The sequence below is a fragment of the Drosophila obscura genome, unplaced genomic scaffold, assembly GCF_018151105.1.
Source record: "Drosophila obscura isolate BZ-5 IFL unplaced genomic scaffold, ASM1815110v1 contig_4, whole genome shotgun sequence".
Classification (NCBI taxonomy): domain Eukaryota; kingdom Metazoa; phylum Arthropoda; class Insecta; order Diptera; family Drosophilidae; genus Drosophila; species Drosophila obscura.
In genome coordinates, this window is record NW_024542828.1 from 10,488,585 (window position 1) to 10,509,795 (window position 21,211).

Sequence of the window (21,211 nt, forward strand, 5' to 3'; positions counted from 1 at the left end):
AGGGATGCCCATATGCAGTCCTTCTGCTGGGATGTGTATGTGTGTATTTCTGGCTCAGCATTTAAACAGTTTTGTGGGGTTGTCTTTTTTGTGTTGCACGTAAACATCAACTTCAAACTTTATACACGATGACGAGCGTTGAAAGCTGTCTCTCTCTTTCTCTCCGTCTACTTTTGGGGACTTTTCAAATTAGTCGTAATAAATAATTAAGGATATCGCATGCATATTTACAGAGTACCACCGCAAAAGCGGGGGGTAGTGGGATTGGGGGGATTGCAGTTGATATTTGTCTGGGGTTTCTTGAGCTCTGTTTTCTCTCTGGCAGAAAGTTTATGCGGTTGCATAAATGCTGTTGATGCTGTTGCAGTTGCTGCTGCTCTACGCTCAGGAAAAGTTTTCCTACGAGTACATAGATTATGAAAAGGCTGTAATTTGAGATAAATTGGAGTGTTCAGGAAAGTTATTTTTGAGGAAGAACCTAATTTTTGGAAGCAGAAAGTACCAATGAAATTATACCCCTAAATGGAGGGGCGAGGCAGTTTCCTAGAGCTTCCACTACCACTGTCATTATTTAACAGAACATCGTTCCATGATAGCTGAGATTTTTACTGTTATTGTTGCAGAGATTATCATGAAAATAATTATATTTATTTTACATTTTAACTCTACACAAACACAGAACAAATAGCCCATCATTTGGAGTACATTTATATTCCGCAAACATTTCTTTGTGCCCAATGAATTTCCCCCCTACAACCATTTTGCTGACACAATTTTTGCGTGCAAGTAATTTACATTTATTTGCATATATGCTCGGTTATCCTTGGCCAAATCACACTGCTCTGTGCCGAAAGATATTTCAATATTTGTTTGTCTTGCTGTGGGGTCACAATTGAATTTCACTTTATGCCCTGTGCACATTTTTAAGTGCCTTTTCTTGCTGAGACTTAAAGGCAAAAGTCGTCGTGGCAGGGATAACATTCATTAAATCCTAATTTGCAGAGGATTACGACTCGCTCGCATATGTGGAGAAAGAAGATGCCACACAAATGTATATGTTTGTATGTATGTATGTATGTATGCATGTATGTAGGTCCCTTTGCACTGAACGAAATGTTGCGCATTTTGCCATGGAATTTCTCAATTATTTTTGGCAAAAGTCTTTGCTTTCAAACGAATTTTATTATCCTCGAAAAGCAGGAATTATGTGAATGATGTTGCAATTATAACACGGCTGCCACAGAACATTTTATTTTCACGTACATTTTTCTGTATTTCAATTTGCATTCTTTTTTTTTTGTTGGTTTTTTTTGACTCGCGAAATTCCTTTGCATTTACTTGCTGAGTTTCCTGGGTTTTTCTTTTTCTTTATGAATTTTAATGAGCGTCCCTTTTGCTGGCTGCTGCTCGTTTGCTATGCAACAAAATCCACAAAAAGAATACAAGGAAAAACTGAAGGAAAAGCCAAACGACGGTGACAGGGAGAGACAGAGCGAGAGAGAGGGAGACATATTTTGTTGCAAACAAAATTTAGACATTTGAAATCCTCAATGCAAATGTCATTTCCAGTTCAGGATTCGTGTTGGCTCTCTTTTGTGTTGCAGTTTCTTGTTGGTTCACTGCATATTCAAGTTCTCCTTTTTGTTTTTGTTAACCCTTTTAAGGGGTGCCTAAGGAGATGTTCGGCAATATCTGGAAATAGTAATTTATACTCTGTTTCATTCTCTCTGAATCTGTGCCTAGCTCTACATTATCTTCTCTTGGGACTATAGATGCCCAAGAGTATCTATACACTCTGCCTGCGATGTCACCTTTTTCTTTAAACTCCTTTTCTTTTTTGGTATTGCGGCAAAATTTCATGTCTGCTGAACTCTGCCAACTGGGCCACTGCCACACCCCGCCTTGTTAGCCCTTCTGCTAAATATTCGTTAACGTGGCGAACAAATTTCGTTGGCAAACAGAACGTTGGAAGTCTGCAGAGCTACCCAGAACAGAGATCTCGTAGCGTGGCTTTCTCTTTATAAAATTTACATATTTGCACATCTAAATCGCTGGGAATTTGCATTGTTTGCCAAGGCTGAAGACTCGAACGAGGGGACGGGGGGGCATGGGTGGCAGTGGCATGTGGCAGGACATTTTGGTGGTTTAGTTTTGTCAAAAAGAGGTGCACCTCCCGAATGGGGTGGAGGCGAGGCTTATGTGGGTCAGAAATGGTTCTTAGAAACGGTCCTTTAGAAATATTGAATGTTTTATGAATAGTTTTGATATACAAATATTTGGTGCTGAAATATATTTAGCTACAGGAAAATATTTTGTTTTCCCTTTGGGTTTTTGCTTCTTGGTTCTTGAGGTTTTTCTTTCATTTCAATTGCAAGAAAATTGCAGCCAGGAAAATTCTTTAGCTAGAAATTATGCTTCTTTTTAAAGGAAATATATCAATTATTTTCTTGAATGCCAAAATATATATAAATTCCTTCTTTTGTTCCTTTGAGTGCTAGAAATATTTCTGATTTTCCTTATATTTATTTTGTGTTCTAGAAAATAACATTTTTACACATATTTCATGCCCGCACAGAATTATTTTCGTTGCTGAACTTTGACTTGCTTTTCAAGGCCCAGAAAATACATATTTTCGGTCAATCTTTTTTCTGTAAAAGTTCTCTGCCGTCCTTGAACTTTCATCCCAAATTTCACTACCGCATCGCCGCCGCCCCCCATAAAATATTCACTTGACCCTCTGAACGCAGAAAACACTTGCCCCAGCTGCCCGCAGAACAATTTCTTAATTAAAATATGTTTTACCGCAGCATTTCCATTTGCATATGCATTAAATTTTCACATTTCATTTGCAATCTTTTTTTAATGAATTGCCAAACATAAATTTGCGGCATTTGCTGGTGCAAACTATTTTTAAATTAATTAATTTAAGTGGAATTTATTTAAAAAACAGAAAAGCAGTTGTGGCAAATGTCACACACTTTTTGGGCCAATTGAAATTCGCGACAGGGCGGCCAAACACCGAGAGGCGGGCGGCGTATGATTAATATGGGGCGTGAAAAATATGTATATTTTCTTGCCGCTTTTTATTTATGACTGAACGTTGAACTTTCCGCTAAAGTCAGAGTCGCAGGAGGCGGCGGTTGCGGCGGCCATTGAAGGGGCAGGCATAACAACTGCCACTCGGGGGATTTGGGTTAATAGCCCTTAGTCGTAGTCGTGATGGAGGGAACAATGCCCAACAACAGCCTCCAACAGCCAGCAGGCAGCAGCCACAAAGGTGGCACGAGTGTACGTGCAAAGCTCACACAGAAAATAATGGCAAAAACAGAAGAGCGACACGGGAGCGACAGCATAGGAGAGTGTCACGGCACAGGGACAAGCGGCAGAAAGGAGAGGAGAGGCACAGGAGCGGAGCGGCAGCAACAGCTCAAAGGTGGCACAGACAGGAGAGAGTAGCAATATGGAGAGATCATGTAGTGGGGTTTCTGGATAAAGGTAGAACTACTATATACATATATATATGACAGAAGGTAACGGCAGAGGGACAATTGTTATAGCAGCTTAACAGTCTGACACACACTACAGAGACACGGGGGGGATTGAGAATGGGTCTCTGAGAGGACACCAAAATGAAGAAACTAGCCCGAGAAGCGAGGCAGGACTACTCCTGCTGTCTCCTGTGTCTCTCACCTGCTGTTGACAATAAAAAAACAATGACAAAGGATGCTCCCAAAGGCAGACAAGATGCTGTAAAATGTGGGTGAAGCCTACAAGAGAACCCCAACCAGAGGCATGACTAAGAGCAGAAGCAGCAACAGAGACAGGACTAAGACTAAGAAACCCGAACAGAGCCAGAACTAGGACTAGAAACTCCATAGAAATTCTGGATTAAAACTCAGGTTACGTTTTTCCATTTCCATAAATGTTTCTCTATTTTCCATTTAATTTAATTTATTTGCAAATTTTTATTCCACAAGTTGATTTAAGCAGACACATTTTGACACTTTTATTTCGAGAAAAGAAACACTAAAATGATGACAGCAGGAGGAGGAGTGGGAGTAGGTCCTTAAGCAGAGCACATAACGAGCTCAAAAAGATGCTTTGAATACAAAATACAAAAGCAGGGGATATAAAATAGAGAATGGGGAATGGGAATGGGAATGAGCAGAAGCAGAAGCAGAAACAATAAAGGTGAAAAATAAAGGTGGAGCAAATAATGCTGACTGTAGAACCCAAGAAGGAACAAAACCCCAAACCAAGTCATAAACTTAAGGCGACTAAACAGGAGGCAGAACAGGTAGACCCAGAGGCAGAGTGAGCAGAAAGAGAGAGGAGGAGTACCACTGCCAGACAAAAAGGATTATAAGCGTGAATTCCCCCTGAACCGATGGCAGGAGCAGGCTCCGACCAAACGATATTTGCTTTTCCCTCTTTCGCAGAAGTAAATTAAAGCTGACGCAGAGAACTGGCCAAAAGTAGTGGGGAGGGTAGAAGAAAAAGGGTGAAAAGTGTTGTAGCCAGTGGAAGGAGGTGTCTCTGTTTTGCATATGTGGGGTCGGTGGGTGTCTAATAATATGGTCAACCAGCAGCAGTCGGAGTTACCAGTCAGAGTCCAATGGCAGCCACAGATAGTACGTGTACTCCGTGCGGCATGGAACATTTAACTCCACTGACTTTTGGGTTTTCCGTTTGGCTTTGGCTTTGGCATCGGCTGCTACCTTTTTGTGCACCCCCAAACAGCAGCAGACTCGGGGATTGTTAGCAGCTTAAACTACGAGCCGCAACCACATTGATTGCAGGAAAGCAGGAGGCCAGAAGAAGGAGGCGACCGCTTGCTAACCTGGTTTGTTACCTGATTACACACATTCCTCCAGTATACAGAAAGGGCTGTGTACGAAGGATGTGGTGTGTGATGTGTGTGATGTGTGTGTGGGATTGGGGTTGGGAGCAGGAGCAGGTCCTGTCTATTTGCTCAGTGCAGCGTAAACTCCTGTAGATAAGTCAAAGCCAAGTGCAGCCAAGTTAATATTGCATGCGGATAAATTGAAGCTCATATTCCAGTTTCTCTATCTCAAAAGCCATTTCTCTCTCCCCTACACTCACTCTCTTTCTCTATCTCTCTCTGTTAAGCTCCCTTGCTGTCTCTTATTGGCCCTCTTGCTGCTTAGCTCTTGCTGTCTCTTTCTGCTTAGTTCGCTTTGATTCTGTCTCTCTGTGCCCCTGCCCCTTGGCTTTATGCATTTTTGATTTTGAGAGTCTGCATTTGATGTCCAAAGTTTTAGTTTTGCCATATACCCTGTAATCCCAGTTAGTCCAAGGGAATATACGAGTTTAAATGCAGCTAGAATATGCATATTAATATACATTTAACAATTAAGAAAAGCTATGCAGGGGCAAGCCTCTGGCTCATAGTCTTTCTCCTCTGTCTGCCTTGTTTGCCTGCGCTAAGGCTCTTCCAAAATCATTAATATTTTATCTAAATCTGTGCCTTTTGGCAGTCCTCGGCGGTAATGTTGTTGCGGCTCTCAGCCCGCGCATATTGCTGCGCGTTCAGCATCAGTCGCTTGGTTTTGGCTGCAATAACATCAAACATTTTTTGTGGCTATTCTTTTCGGGTGCAGGCATCCCCATAGTCGATTCAGTCAGCATCCGTCAATATTTGTTTGTTTCAAAGAAAGTTTGTCAAATGTTGAGCAGAAATGTTGCAAAAAGTAAACAAAAGCTAAGTTTATTTTAGACGAAGGAAATTATAGACAAGAATAAAGAAAAATTATTTTATTTGTAGAATGCGTTCTGGCACTAAACTTATGAAATGGCGACAAAATATATCGTACATATTGCTAACTGTTTTTGGTTTTCCATAAATTTATTAAAGTAATCCTTCATCAACATTGATTTGCCATGCCTCCACGTCAGCCCCAAGTGTTTGGCCAATGTTTTCCGTTCACCTTTTGCTCATGTGTTGGAATACATTATTATGGAACATTTCCCAAATGATATAACAAGGAATAAACATAATCGAATAAATAAGAGACGACGTGTTGGCAGAAGAGCGCCGCCGCCCCTCGAGGAAAACTGATATAAGCAAATCAAATTTCAGTTGCTTGCTCACTTTCACTCGCAACATTTCTCCGCAGTTCTTCCACCTGCTTTTCCCCACTTTCCCCTCGACATCTGTGTGCGCATTCGAGGGCTCAGAGTTTTCGGTCATAAAGGATTTACACGGATGTTAACAGCAGAGGCTGACTAAAATATGTAAAATGCTACAATCCACGTTTATGGATAAGCAGGAGGAGGAACACACCCCCCATCCGAGCCCAGAGCCCAGACCCCAGACGCGTGGAAGCCCTGTTTAAATTTGTTGTCATTTTTGTTTTCACTCAATGGCTGGGGAGGTGGATGAGGATGCCTCCTGGGTGCTGTGCTCTGCGTCCTGGGCTGTCAGTAATGCTTGAACGCCTCTTGTGAGCACCACTTGACAGCTTTCTGCCTGCCTCCCCCCGCTACGAACTGTGTGAAACATTCGTCACTTCAGTTCACGTGATGGGATCCCTGGGATCCCGGACATTGCCTGCTGATGTGTTTATTATGTGCCTCTAATATATTTATGAGGCGTCTTATAAACGCATTTTCATTTTATTTACATTGCCTCCTGTGCCTCATGTCCTCCGTCAATCCCTCAATCACCATTCTACACATACATAACGAATATAGAAAGAACAATCAAAGCAGCAAAAATAATGCCTGCCTGCCCCTAAGGTATTTTTGGGTCTCTATTCAAAATAAAAATAAAATAGAAATTTGATTTCAAATTCATTCAGACATCTTTTGCCGTGCCGTGCCTTGCCAGGGTTTGATTTTTACTTCTGCATGTGTCTGCTTGTATGTACATACATATATTTATCATACGCACTGTGTGCCAGTGTGCCTGTGTGTCTGTGTGATGATGCGCATAATTTCCTTATGAATTTATATAGGGGAAATTATTTTTAGGGCTATTTTGTCTCAGCAAGTGGCTTAATCGAATGATGGTTGCAGCTACGGCAGGGGAGAGGAATCTTCGGTGTAAATTCCAATTTTGATTAAATATTTCTTTTGGGTGTGAAAATTTTCTGGGATTTACCCTTATATTTATACTGTGGAATTTAAATGTGTCCTTTAAATAGGATTTCGCTAAGGTTAAAAGCTATTCAACGAATCAAACTTTAAGGCATGAAATATCCCATAAAAGCTGCAATGGATAATTGATACCCTAACCTGTAAGTTCTTCAAAATTTGAACTCTTCAATGCGAATATCCTGCTGCAGAGCCACAATTTTCTTTTGATTTCATTAGCTCCGGCAATGGCCTGGGCACTTAGCTCATGGAATACTCTCGTTAGCGTTATGAAATTTCATTTCATTGGCAGCTCTTAAACTACCAGTTCTTACCCTTCCTTACCCTTTCATCTCTTTAAGGACTCTCTCACTCTGTATCTGCCGCTCTAGAGTAATTTAGAATGCTTAAATTAGCCCATTCAGGTCATGGGGGTTGCTCGGGTGCTGCAGCAGTAGCAGTAGGCAATGAATGCTGTCATAATTATGTGAAGGAAAAGGAAAAGCCCCGCATGAAGAAAGGAAACTATCGCGGCAGCCATTCAGCTGCAGGCCAACGAGGGGCTTTACCAGCCACACCCCTCAGCTAGCTCTCCCTCTCACTCTATCTCTCTGTCTTTTGTTCTGTATGGTAGCTATCTATCTTTTTCCCTCACGCATATGTACGGGTGGGTACGTTGAGGTCAGGTCCAGGACGAGGGCAAGCCATGGCATGGCATTTACTTAATTGGCGTTTAAAACTGTAAAATGCAGTTCCACACACACACACACACTGGCACATACACGTGTCCTGTAAGCTCTCTCTTATGTGAATGTGCCCCGTGTCCGTGTCGTGACTTGGCAAGGACACAAGCAGCAGCAGCAGCCGCTGCCGAGGAAATGTGAAAAATGAGGCAACAAAAGCGCGTCGGAAAGGCAGCACACACACGTATATTTATAGCTGTAAATGTGTGCATGTGTTTGTATGTGTGTGTGTGTGTGGCAAATACATAAGAGCAGCTTACGGCTGCATTTGTTGGCCCCAAAGCCTTTTTTGGCCAAAGCTAATGGTCTTGGCCGCCTCTTGTCGCTCACCAAACACCACACCGAAAAATGCTGGCGCTTTTTATGTGCCATTAATAAACTCCGTGCATGGCTAGTGTGTGCTTAGAAGGTAAATGAGAGACCTGAAGGATACCCTGGAATGGTTGGGTTTGGAAACGAAATTATGGAAAAAATCCTTCAAAGAGGAATTCAATTTACTAAATGCAATCAAAATCGCACAAATATGACGAAAAATTGCTTACAAAATTTAATATATTATCGGTAACTGTTATTGCTGCATCGATTTCTCTCAAAAACGAATCAGTAATCGAGGGGGATGTCAGCTAATTAATAATAATACTCATTCAATGTGTCCCACATATTTACTTGAATTTCATTCCCATTTTACTCACTTCGATGATTCAATTTTGCTCAATAACGAATCGTTAGATAATAATAAACTCAACATTTATTTCGGTTAATTATTTACTAAGCTTTTTTGAGCATTTTCGCACCACAGAAAGTCACTCCAAATTGAACATCCCATTCGATATGATTCCTCAATAAATAATCCCCTCCCCACCATACACCTCTATGCCTTATTCGTTTCCAATTCGATATGGGAATTGGAATAATGAAGTATCCCTTAAGGTCTCGCTGTAGGCCTGCCCAGTCATAAATTATCCACAGTACTGGACTCTGCAGCAACTCGAATGCCAAACTACTTTACCGAAAATCGTTGCAGTAGGGAGGGGTGGGGATTTTTGCCAAAAACCAAACTTCATTCGCACATAAGTCCAAACACGTGTTTTGAACGCCAAGAGATTTAAACAGAGGCAGAGAAATGGCCAGGGGAATATTAGAAAGAGAGAGAGGGCAGAGTGGATAGGGAGAGTGGATAGGGAGGAGTGGGCTGGCGTGGAGCTTCGCTCAGAGCACTCTTCTCATGCAGGAAATTGTGGTCTTTCGTGGCACAAATTAGCGGCATTAAATCGAGGTAGCCTGAGGAGGCCCGAGGCGAGGCATGGCCTGGCACAAAACGGGATAATGACCAGAGAATGCGTTCAGTGTTCAGTGGCGCTACAAACTGCTATCGCTGTCGCTGTCGTCGTTGTCGCTTTCCCGTTCCCGTAGCTGGCGGCATTTTCTCATTTTAATTGATTTAATCGGCTTTGGCGGAGCGCATGTGTCACGGATACACGAACACACACAGGAATACCCATACACCTCATTCCTCATTCCCGATACTAGCCCATACCCGATACTCAGCCTCCTCTCATTTTCTATGGCCTGCACTGTACTTTGATGCTCATTAAAAATGCTTCGTGCTTTGTTTTTCTATCCTTTCCCCCCTTCTGTGTGTTTTTTTTTCTTTTCTTCCTTTTTGTTTGACTCATTTCCGGTCTATTGACGTATAAACAATTTTTGCGCATTAATTGAATCGCCATGTTGGATGCTAAGTGTGTGTGTCTCAGTGTGTGTGTGTGTGTGTGTGTGTGTGAGTGCGTGGGTGTGACATGCACAAGCCAAATTAATTGGAGCTCCACACACACACGCTAACACAGATACGCATTCACAGCAGTTACGCACAGATTCGCCCCCTCATACAACCAAAAGAATGGGCGACTTTTATGCCCTTATCGAAGGGTATATTGGTTGGAAAGGTGGGCTAGGGGGGGCAAGCTATTAAATACTTTTCATTAGTATTTGCCTTACCTTCTGCTGCATTTACCCTGCCTAGCTTAGATTTCCCGTCTGACTCGCTGACTCCACCTCAAACCCCAAAAACCTCTCTTTCTAGGTTTTTGTTTACTTGCAACAAAGGCAACGAGCGTCCTAATGAAGGTTTAATTAGCAAACACACACGCACGCACGCAGAGCGAGAGAGAGAGAATGGGTTGGGGTGGGGTGTTGGTGGAGAACACACAGAGACACGCAGAGAAGATGGATTCCTCTCCGCTAGCATTTCTATTATTTTTATGCTCGCTGTGTCTGTGCTCCCTCTCCACCCCTGCGCTGGCTAATTCCCAATTTTAATTGCTTTATTTGATATTATTTCGTGTGATTGATTGATTGATTAAATTAAGCGAGGAAATATAATTAGGAAATTAAGAAAAACTAAGACTTTTCCCATGCTGTTTGTTAAAGTTAAGTTGCAGTCAGCCCTTCAAACTTTAAGCTTGGAATATCATTTAAATTTATGAAAGTATGGCAACGCTATGTAGATATTTTCTATGCCCTTTAAAATAGTTAAAACTACCAACAGTCACATCAAAGCCACATCAGCCTTGAAATATTCCCGGCTAAAAAATCCCCCAAACTAAAAAGAGCTGCCCCACATCAAATCTCTAAACACACGGAAAAGCCCCCCCGACAGGTCTAAGCGACTTAGTGTGGAGCGGGAAGAAGCGGAGAACCGCAGCAAAATAACTGACAAAAAGCGAAACAAAAACAAAAAGCGAAAACTAAAAAGCAAAAACATATTTTTAAGCCTTGGGACAAATACAAACACCTGCCGTACGACAGGCTGTCCAAAAAGGGGCGAATATATTTGACAGCCAGAGAGTCGAGGGTGGAGAAAACACAAAAACAGGATGCGGAAACAGAAGGAACATCTGGGGGACACATGCTGTTAATAATTGGTTAGGTGGAGAGCCGAAAGCTTTCCCAAAAACTTGTCACTCAACCGAGTACCGAGTAACGAGGCGGCTGCTGGCTGTAGTCTGCTGGCTTCTCTGTACTTTTCCAAACCAAAACTAATCCTCTGACAAGAACAATGCACAGAGTTTTCCATGTAAATTCCCCACCAGTAAAGCACTTGAAATGCCCCAAATTTGCCATGGTACTTCCTGGTGCTTCCTGGTTTCGCCTGGTTCCGCCTTGTTCCTGTTTGCCGCTCGAGTTATGAATAAACTGAATTTTTATGAACATTTCCTTTTTGCGTGTTCGCTCGCGAGCCATAAACTGTTTTTTTTTGTTGTTGTTGTTGTTGTTTCTTCTCATGCTCCAATTTTTCGCCCCACTCTTTTACTCTTTTGCAGGACCTACAATCGGAAATTGAAACCCATCGCGTGGTGTACGATCGTCTCGATGGCACTGGGAGGAAACTTTTGGGTTCGCTCACCTCGCAAGAGGATGCGGTTATGCTGCAGCGTCGCCTCGATGAAATGAATCAGCGTTGGAATAATTTAAAATCGAAAAGTATTGCAATCAGGTAAGTGCTTTTTGACTTGTTTGTTTTTGTTGTTGTTGTTGTTGCTGTTGTTGTGTTTTTTTCTTATTTTCCTGCCTCGCCCTACCCTGCCTGACTGCCTGCCTTTTTTCCTGCTGAATCCTGTAAGAGCCTTCGGTTCTATGGGTTTTTTATTGTTGTTGTGTGTGTCTGGCAGTGGAGTGGCAGCGGCAGCGGCAGCGGCGGTTGAATAGAATTTAAGTAGCTTTTGTGTAGTTTTTTCGGTGCTTGAACGCATAAATTGTTGGGGGTGAATAAGTTGCTTGGGTCCTTTAAGCAGCAACAGTGCGTATGATGAATCAGCAGGATTACACAGAAAAATATATTAATCATGCAGAAGGCAACCATTACCTTACCTTTCCCTCCTTTAAACATTAATTAAACTCCCAAGAAAATGTTAACCATAATTAAAATCCTTTTTATTCCGTATTCCTTATGCCTTAAGGGGGAGGCGGACTGAAACAATGCCACAAACTGGAAAGGGGGCGCAGAAAATCAATATTAAAAACGAAATGCGTGAAAAGTGATGGAAAATGCGTGGAGGCACCGGCACCGGGGCACCATTGGACCTTGTCATTCGATGAAATCGAGTGCAAACAGTTGCCTGGCGTGGCCGGGCCGGCGTGGCCCTCGCATTCTGGCGGACGGCTCCTCCATTTGACCTGTTTGTAATTTCCACATTTCATAAATAAAATCGTTGGAGTTCGGCCTCGTCCCACAAAGTCCACAAATATTGGGACGGGACGCTTGTTGATATCGATGCCGTGCCGTGCCGCGGCTGATGATGAAAGTCAGATGCCATGTTTACAGTACGTGGCGCAGGAGGGAGACCCAGGGATCCAGAGACCAAAATGAATAATGATGATGGTGACACGCAGAAATGCGCTGAATGAGGACCAGGCCACGGCGGCCTGTTCGCATAATGAATATAAATGGCAATTATCCAATGGACGAGGCAACAAGGCGTATACGTGATGGCTGCAGCCCAGAGGGCAGGCAAGCGAGCGACCCAGCGAGCGCGCTTCAAAAGTAGGCAACGATTATTTTTATACACGCGGTAATCAGAGGGTAATATCTCAGCACAGGGAGGGGTATGTTGTGCCATGAGGAATGGCCGGGGGAGAAGATGGTTTCCTTCTGGAAGGGCCATCAACAGAGGTGCATATTCTCCTGTATCTCGAAGACCATAAGCTGAAATGGTACTAAAATTAGTAGACAGATATATTCTTCGATTTCCAAAACAATCAAGATTTTTACAAATACGATATGAATATCGTAGCCACAATTTTCTGATAAAATATTCTTTATTATTATGACAGTTTCTATAAGATCCTTGCACTCAATCAACGCTTCGAAGAACTCTTCCCATACGTAGAGATAATTTTCAAATCTCTTTGTAGTAGGTATCTGCCAGTCGTTTCTTTTACCTTGTCTCTACCGCTCAAACGTTTTTCAATTAGACGCCAAAGACAAGTTGACGAATGACACCTCAAGAGAAGGCACTTGTCTATCCCTGCTCCCCAGCCCATAGCCACAGTCATAGCCATAGCCATAGCCTACTTCCTACCACTTGCACTTCCTGAGCAAAACAAACCACTCCCCTCCCTCCCTCTGTCACTCTCTGTTGCCTTTGTTCTGATGTCTTGGCATATTTCCGCTGGCCAAAAACTTGAGCCACTTCCTTTGTTGGTCTTCCGCCGCTCCATCGTCTAGGCTGGGTGGGGAGTGGTGGGGATGTGGATGGGGAAACTTGTTGTTTGCGTTAAGGATTTGTTGGCTTATAAATTCCTATGAAATATTTTGGACAGCACTTGAAAAGTTTCCCTCCTCGTGGCTCACTCGGTTTCTATTTGGTTTTTGGGGGGGGGGGGACCATTGTGTTCGCTGTTCGTTTGTATTAGCCGCGGCACTTTTTGGCTTTCTGGTTCTGGTTCATTTTATGTGCAAACTTTTGGGCACTCTTTGAACTTTTGTTGTTGTTGTTGTTGTTGTGTTGGCAGTGTGGGAAAGTTCTTTCGTATGCCATGGATCTCTACAGGTGTTCCCGAAACTGTTTGCGATTTCTGTTTGCTTGTTGGCTGTGGGGTGTGGGGTGTGGGGTGTGGAAGATTGATGAACGGCCAGATAGGGGATTTTCCCTTTTAAAAATTCACTTAAATGATGGATAGGAAAAGGGGCGACTCTGGCTGTGAATCAATCATAGCCAAAGCGAGCGACACATTTAAAGCTGGAAATAATATCTCGTGAAAACCTCTAGCTATGATCCATCACAAAAAGGCTATAGAAATGTGCCATAAATGGGCATGGAATTCCCTTGAAATGATGTCTCGTATTTCTCTTTGCTTAAACCCATATCAATTTCGGGGTTTTGGCTCTGTAATTGTCAGCAGAACAGAACGAGAAATGTGAAGAAAAGCTGCAGAAATTTCGGCCAAACTTTTGCTGCCTGTCTCAAGTTATTTGCTTGCCATGAAAGGGAAAAGTGGAGAGTGATGCTAGAGGTGCTAGAGAGAGGCAAGCCCAAGCCGAAGCCGAAGCCTTAATTATAAGCAGAAAAAAACCAGCGACAGAAATACAATAAAAGAATGAAAATGAAAATGAGCAGAGGAAAGCCAGCCAAAAGCAGAAAGCAGAAAGGAATTTTCGCCAAAGATAAACAGACAAAAGGCCAGTGAAAAGAGAGTGAGATAAAGCGAAAGGAAATCGCTGAGAGCAAAAATATGAAAAGATGGAGCACTGAGATACAGAAATGAGGTCTTCTGGCCGACTATTGTTATCACACGAAGTGAACGCTGCGGAGATGGAGATTTTTCAGATTTCTTTCCTGTGTTATTTCTGGGGTGCCGCCATCTCATTGCTCCCATTCCTCCAGCAGCAGCAACAGCGGCAGCAGCAAAAATATGGCACAGGACAGGGGACATCAGGACGCTGCTGCTGCTGCTGCTGCCTGCTTTTGGACAAATAAAAATGTGAATAAAATGTCATGGCATTTCACAATTACAGCGACAGCTGAAATTTACCATAGAAGGAGAGCCGAGCCGGGGGAGCCTCTCTGTCTGGGTGTCCTGTGTACCCTGTGTGTCCTGTGCCTTCAGGCCAAATGCCAAAACACCGAACGGGGAAGGAGCAGGAACAGGAATACCCCACTTTAATGGACCCTCCACTTAGGCAAAAGGAAATTGTGTGGGAAAATGGGGAAAACGAAAGGAAACCCGAAGGAAATAGACAAATTGTCGCTGACATTTTGTGGCTGGCTGCAATCAGGTCGGCAGATGGGCTGGGGATGGGCTGAGGATGGCTGGCTGGCTGCTGCCAGAAGTGCAAATTAAATTTAATATTATTATAATGCCTAGCTCTGGCTCCATTCTGCTAAATGTTGCGTTGTTTTTCTTTTATACTTTACACAGAAATCGGCTGGAATCCAATTCGGAGCACTGGAATGCCCTGCTTTTATCCCTCAGAGAACTCACCGAGTGGGTCATCCGCAAGGACACGGAATTGAGCACCCTGGGCCTGGGTCCTGTCCGCGGGGATGCCGCCAGCTTGCAGAAACAGTTGGTAAGCAATGACAGAAACGGTGGATGGGGTTTTACCTCTTTTCCCCTTCCCTTACTTCATTTTCCCCAAGGGACCAGCCCCGTGTCTCCTTTTCCTTTCCATTTAGCCCAAGTATACTTTTTTGTCAACGACCCAATTTTAACCCTTTTTTTTTGTGGTGCTTGGAATCCACTCCACTGCTGCACCTCAATTTGTTTGGTTTGCTTGGCCAACTAATTGTGTGGAAGGCCGGTTGGACTTTTGACCCGCTTTTTTCAGCTGCCAAAACAAGTTTAATGAGGCCTAAAGTGACTCGAGAGCGGAGAGTCCTGCCAGATTTCAGGGATATATTTATATGGATAATAGGCTTAAAATACTAGCTGTGATTCCCCATTTCTATCCATCGAATGCTCATTTGTAAATCAGTTTAAAACAATCAAAATAGTCATATAATCTTTTGTCATTATGCTCCTCAATCGGCATTTGGCATGTAGGCTGCAGCCCACATTGGAAAATATATATGGCTGCAGATGAATTGTTTGAGGATGTTAGTTTGTTGATTACTGTTGATTTATTGCAGCAAAGATTTCATTATGTGGCAGAGAAAGGAGCCAATCATATTTGGGCAAGGAAAACGTTTGCTGTACGATGTATCTTTGAGATTATTTGTCTTCTATTTAATAGCAGCTGTCAAGCTTTCAATTGGAGTCGATTTCCAAACCAATAAGTGCAGTGATTGGCATCTAGATTTATTAAATGATATTCCATTAAGTGCTGTGACATTCCGCTTGGCATTAAAAGACTTTTAGGTGAAAGATTATGTAGATATTTAGAAACCATTGCAACATTGATTTGAGAACATCTTAAGATACACAATACAGTATTTCAATCACGTTTAAAGTACTCTCCATCGATGCCATAGAAATATTTTCATTCACTTTCGAATGGTTATCATAAATTTTCGGTTGGTTTGCTGGGGGGTAGGGGCTGGCTAGTGCACCCACATCAGTGTATTTAATAGCCTCAACCTGGAACCTGTGTAGTTTTCTTGACCAAATTGCGTATTCAGCCATCGCCCACACACAAACACATCCTGGATACGGAATACTGGATGCTGGTGCCTTGGAATTCTTAAATAATTGTTAAATGATGCTTGTTATGTCAAAAACACGAACACACGAGGTACGAGGAGGCCGCCTTCTACCTCCTACCACACATGTGGAAGGGGAGAAGAAATCACTTAAGGGTCTCGCACTGCATGGAGTGGAAGAAAGAAAGAAGAGCCAAGAAATGCTGGAGCAGAAAAAAAAAAAACTCAAGAAGGCCACTTTCCACAGTGTGGCATGGTGGGTGGTGGGTGGGTGGGAAAATACACACTGTCTAACACAGCATGAGGCACTTGAATTTCACTTGGCCTCCCATTAGCTGGCAAGCGGCGAAATAGCGAGAGAAAAATGAGTCAACTTTCACCCCGACTGGGAGAAAGAGTGAGGGAAATCCCTTCCAAAGTTGGAGTGAGGAGAATAAGAAGCAGTGTGGAAGTGTTCCCTGCCAGCAGAGTGTGGAAAACCCCCTTCCTATGAAAAAGGAAAGCCCAAGAAAAGCAGTGGGGGGTTGGGGGTTGGGCGTAGTGGTGAGGCAACTGTGGAAAATCTATTGCCTGCCACTAAGTTACGGTCTGCCGAACATTTACATTTCGGCTTGAAGAATTTTATTTGCCAGTCCAAGAAGGACCAAGCCAAGGAATGAATGAACGCTGAATACCCAGAAGGATACCCAGAAGGAGCACAGCACAGCACAGCCACGAGAAGTCCTGTATATTGTTGCATTTTGTGTTATTTCGTGCCCCGAAAAACTAAATGCATTAAACACGAGCGAATTTATTGCCAGCAGGAGCCAGAGGCGGCAGCGGCGGCGGCAGAAAGAGAGCGAGGAGAGAGAGAGAGCGCCACTGGCCATGGCCATTCCTTTTGATAGTTTATGGGGCTTGACCACTATTTGTATGCCACATTTTCCTATGATATATGTATATATTTGTGTTTATTTTTTCATGTTCTTTCATTCATTTATTTTTGTTTATTCGCCGCTTGCAGGACGATCATAAAGCCTTTCGCCGCCAATTGGAGGATAAGCGACCAATTGTTGAGAGCAATTTAACGAGCGGGCGTCAGTACATTGCCAATGAGGCCGCCGTCTCGGATACCAGCGATACAGAGGGTAAGTTTTTACGATTCTACGATCCCCGCCCCACTTCAACCTACCACTAAGCGGCCACTAAAAGTTAATTTCGCAAATCTGCTGCTCAAGTGTGTGTGTTGTGTTTCGGGCAGCAGCTGAAATTGTGTAAAAGTCAGTGGGAAAAGTCATTTCGATGGGCTCTAAAAAGTGCAAGGGCAAAATAATAGATGAAAAGAGAGAAGAGAAAAGAGTAGAGGAGAGGCGAGTAGGGGGTGTTCTTTGAGTAAAGTTTAATGCACAATGAGTTTAAGTTTGAGTAGTAAAATCATTTAAATTTGTACAAGACTTTTGTAAGCGTTTCAGCGATCTGCAGAATTAACTTAATCAAAAATGCTAGGTGTCTGCCATGCACTGACATCTAACTGAATTGTAATTCCTAATCCCTCTGGTTTCAATCATCTCCACCACCCAACCCACCAAATACCCTTGGGCTTGTGGATTTATTTTACAATTGATTGAACTCCCACGCCGCCTCCGTTTCCTTCTCTGTGAGTTGATTTTCTCTGGCGAATCAATGAAAACTAACATGTAAGAAGAATGTGCTTTTACTATTTTACAAAAGCTTAAAGCAAAGCTCAAAAACCACACACACACACACACATAGAATGGAATGAAGTGGAGTGGAGTGGAGTGGAGGAGGAGTACACTTTGCTACGTGAGCGCCTAAAAGTAGACAACTGTTGGGCGAGTGCCCCGAGAATTGCCAATTGATTCTGCCACCACACAGCACCACACACCACACTAAACCACACGCCCCTCCCTCTCACTCTTTAGTTCTCTGTCTCTCTGCTTTTTTTTTTAGACTGTAGTTAACAATTTAGCAAATGGCTGTGTGGGTTTAAGCTCGGTTAAGGGACTTGGTAGAGGACGGCACCAACTGTTGGGGATTTCTTTTCGATTTTTTCGTGGGTGTGAGAGAGCGGTGCAGGGCTTGGGGAAGAGGAGGCGTCAACGATAATTGCGACCAGAGCAATTAGTGCGATTAGTACGCTATTAGTGCCAGTCATCAGAGAGAGAGAGAGAGAGAGAGGCAGAATTAGTGTGTGTGTGTGTCTGTGTTCCTTTTTGGGCTTTGATTTTCAGCCATTCTGATGTTTATTTTGTGGGTCACCAGACGCTCTGTCTCTCTCTCTCCCGCTCTCTGTGTCTTTGTGTCCTTGTGTGCGTTTAAAACAGGTCTAATTAATTGGTTTGATTATAGAAATTTAATTTGATCAGCTTTAGGGATTTAGCAATAGCTTTAAACTATGCTGAAAGCTCTCAATGGATTTTGTTGGTGGTTAAATTTCCAATTAAAAAAAAAAGATATACTTTCAAAATTAAAATCCAAATTATACGTGAATTGTATTCGTAGTACTATATACTACATATGTAGACCTATGTACGTATTTCCCATGCAAATCAAATTGAAAAGCGCTAAAGTTTTTCTATTTTGTTGTTGTTGTTGTCTTATTTTGAATCCAGTGACGCGAGCAAAAAGCAGCAAAACATCCAAAGCGATAAACTCAATCTTTAAATTGAATTTGAATATTACGAGAAGAAAAATTGATGGAGGAGAGGCAGAGAGAGAGAGAGCAAAGAAGGACATGCCCGGAAGTATCTGCTCCACTCCTTTGCAGTAGAAGTAGAAGGAAATTCAAAAAGTATTCAACTCTCGATATTTGCTTAGCATCACATTACCAGCTGTCCAAGGCAAGGGTCCTCCAGTACTCATCCTCGCTTCTGGGTCCTGGGTCCTCTGTCTCCTTTTGGCCATAAAAGTTGTTCAGCGTCTCCGTCCGTGCATTAAATTAAATTCGGATTTAGCCAACTTTCCATCCGCTGCTGTTGCTGCTGTTGCTGCTGCTGCTGCTGCTGCTCTAGCTGTACTTTTGTGTGTCAGTGTCTCCTGCGAGCAGCTGCCACTCTGTCTGCCTGTCTGTCCCTCTGTCAGTTGTGGAGTCACTGAATCTCCTATTGCATTTCCGCGCGTCTCGCGTCAGTTTGTCTTTCAAATTTCATGACACTTTTCCTTTTCGATTTTCCTTTGGCGTGTTGCCGGGAAATATCCCGAACAGCGTTTGGGTTTCTGTGGTTTCTCGCTCTGCGGTTCTCCGCAACGACAATCGACAGCTAATCGATGGCTTAAAGTCATTGATATTTATTTGGCTTTAATTTCCAAGGGGGGGAGGCGGTAATAGATTCCTTTTCCTGTGGGAGTTCTGCGAGTGGCAAAGTGGAAACCAATTAAATTTTCCTTTTGTTTGGGTATCCCCTGAAGCTTTGACCTGTCCATTTCTGCGCTTATTTTATTGCAAATTTAATCACAGACAACTCAGACAATCAGCATAATCAAAAGTATCTTCAAGTGTAATCATCCCAACTTAGCGAGTCATAATATCATCTATAATTCATGGACGCCTGCTCTCCAACGTGCCCCAAGAGCAGCAGCAGCAGCAGCAGCGGGAGATTTTCCTCGCAATTATATTTGCCAGAACTTTTTTCTTTGTCTTTTTGGCAGTGTGGATTTTCATAAATTTGACTTCCATTTATTTTCCTTCTTTGCAGCAAATCATGATTCCGATTCACGTTACATGTCCGCCGAGGAGCAGAGCCGTGAGCTAACACGCAGCATCCGCCGTGAGGTGGGCAAACTTTCAGAGCAATGGAACAATCTAATCGATAGATCTGACAATTGGAAGCATCGTCTGGATGAGTACATGACGGTAAGTCGAACAGATTTTCACCGACCCACCCACAAAACTTTTCCCCCACCGAAATTTTCATAATTTGATGCACAAAGAGGGAAGCTTCTTGCCCCTCCAATTTGGGCTGGGAAATTCGTGCTTCTAGTGTCACATTTTTTGCCATGGCATTCACTTTTTCAATGGGTTTTTTGCTGTGGAAAAGTGTGTGAAAAACTATTTAGTTGAACTCTCAATTTGTGTCACATTCTGTGGACATTTTCCATCGGCTTAAAGCAGTGTGAAAACAACTTGACTACAATTACATTTTTCAAGGGGGAAAAAGTTTTTTACATTCTCTTGAATCATACCCTTTCCGAAGTGGGTAAAGCGAGTATTTTCGCTGTATATCTTTAAGGGAATCTGCTGTTTGATTTCAACCCAAAAAACTACCCCTTCTTGTTCCTCTTTCTTTCTCTTTCTTTTTCCTTTTATTCTTCTTTTTGTGTGGCTAATAAATGCAAGTGTGTTTTTTATGACGTCTGTCATTCGGTTGTAACGAAAAAACAGAGCTCCACAGTACAACAAAATAATATATTCCACCACAAAACGACAGCACGAGAGTGGTTCCAAAATGGTGTGGGGGGCGCAGGCAGGATGGCACGACTCTCGGTGCTCGGTGCTCTCTGCTGTCGTTACTCATACGCACCGTAAATTTGATGCAACAATGTTTGATCGCATAAAAATGTCACACAGTCTGGTGCAAACAATGGATACACACTCGTACACAGCCAATGGGGGAAAAACAAAAGGAAAACTCGTTGTGGAGAGTGGCAGTAGCAGTATACTGCTGGCGCCGCATACAAATGTATAAAATATCAAAGCGCATAAAGTGCACATATTGTTGGGGATATTCCACTCTCACACTCCACGCGTACTCCTTTTGCGGCTGTCGAAGCGAAAATCAATGGCGCACAAACGGAAAAACAATATTCCAAAGGGAACGGAACACAAGGCACAAAACAAAAGCAAAACAAAAACCAAATCCCAAAGGCAATAGTCATAAAAATCCAGAGAAATCCAGAAAATCTAAGGGCCTACAGTCAACAGAAAAAAAACAGCCTCAAGCAACAACTGAAATAAAAGAAAAGGTGTGGAAATTTAAGGCAGGCAGAGTAACACCCTTTCTTAGAGGAGGTAAAAAGTCGGAGAATCAAACCTCAGAAAAAAGGGGAAAGTGGCATTAAATTCCGATTTATTCTTGAAAATACTTACAGCAGAAAGCAGGAGAAAGAACTTCCAGCAAAGAGGAGGAGGCATTTCCCAATTTTATGCCTCCTCGATTCCCCCAATATTTATGCCGGATATTCCATATTTTATCCTAGTTTTTATTTATCAAATTTATTTACAATATAAATCTCACT

At 42.8% G+C, this 21,211-nt stretch overlaps 1 protein-coding gene across 16 annotated transcripts in view; it reads left to right on the forward strand.

The window, feature by feature from the left end:
* The window catches only part of LOC111070199 (dystrophin), a 160,369-nt gene that overhangs the window by 101,559 nt on the left and 37,599 nt on the right, over nt 1–21,211 (forward strand). For all 16 annotated transcript variants that reach the window (XM_022360572.2, XM_022360593.2, XM_022360582.2 and 13 more), the window contains 4 exons: nt 11,159–11,331; nt 14,757–14,907; nt 16,980–17,103; nt 19,672–19,829. In XM_022360572.2, coding sequence (XP_022216264.2) covers nt 11,159–11,331; nt 14,757–14,907; nt 16,980–17,103; nt 19,672–19,829 — 606 coding nt within the window. The remainder of the gene's footprint in view (nt 1–11,158; nt 11,332–14,756; nt 14,908–16,979; nt 17,104–19,671; nt 19,830–21,211) is intronic.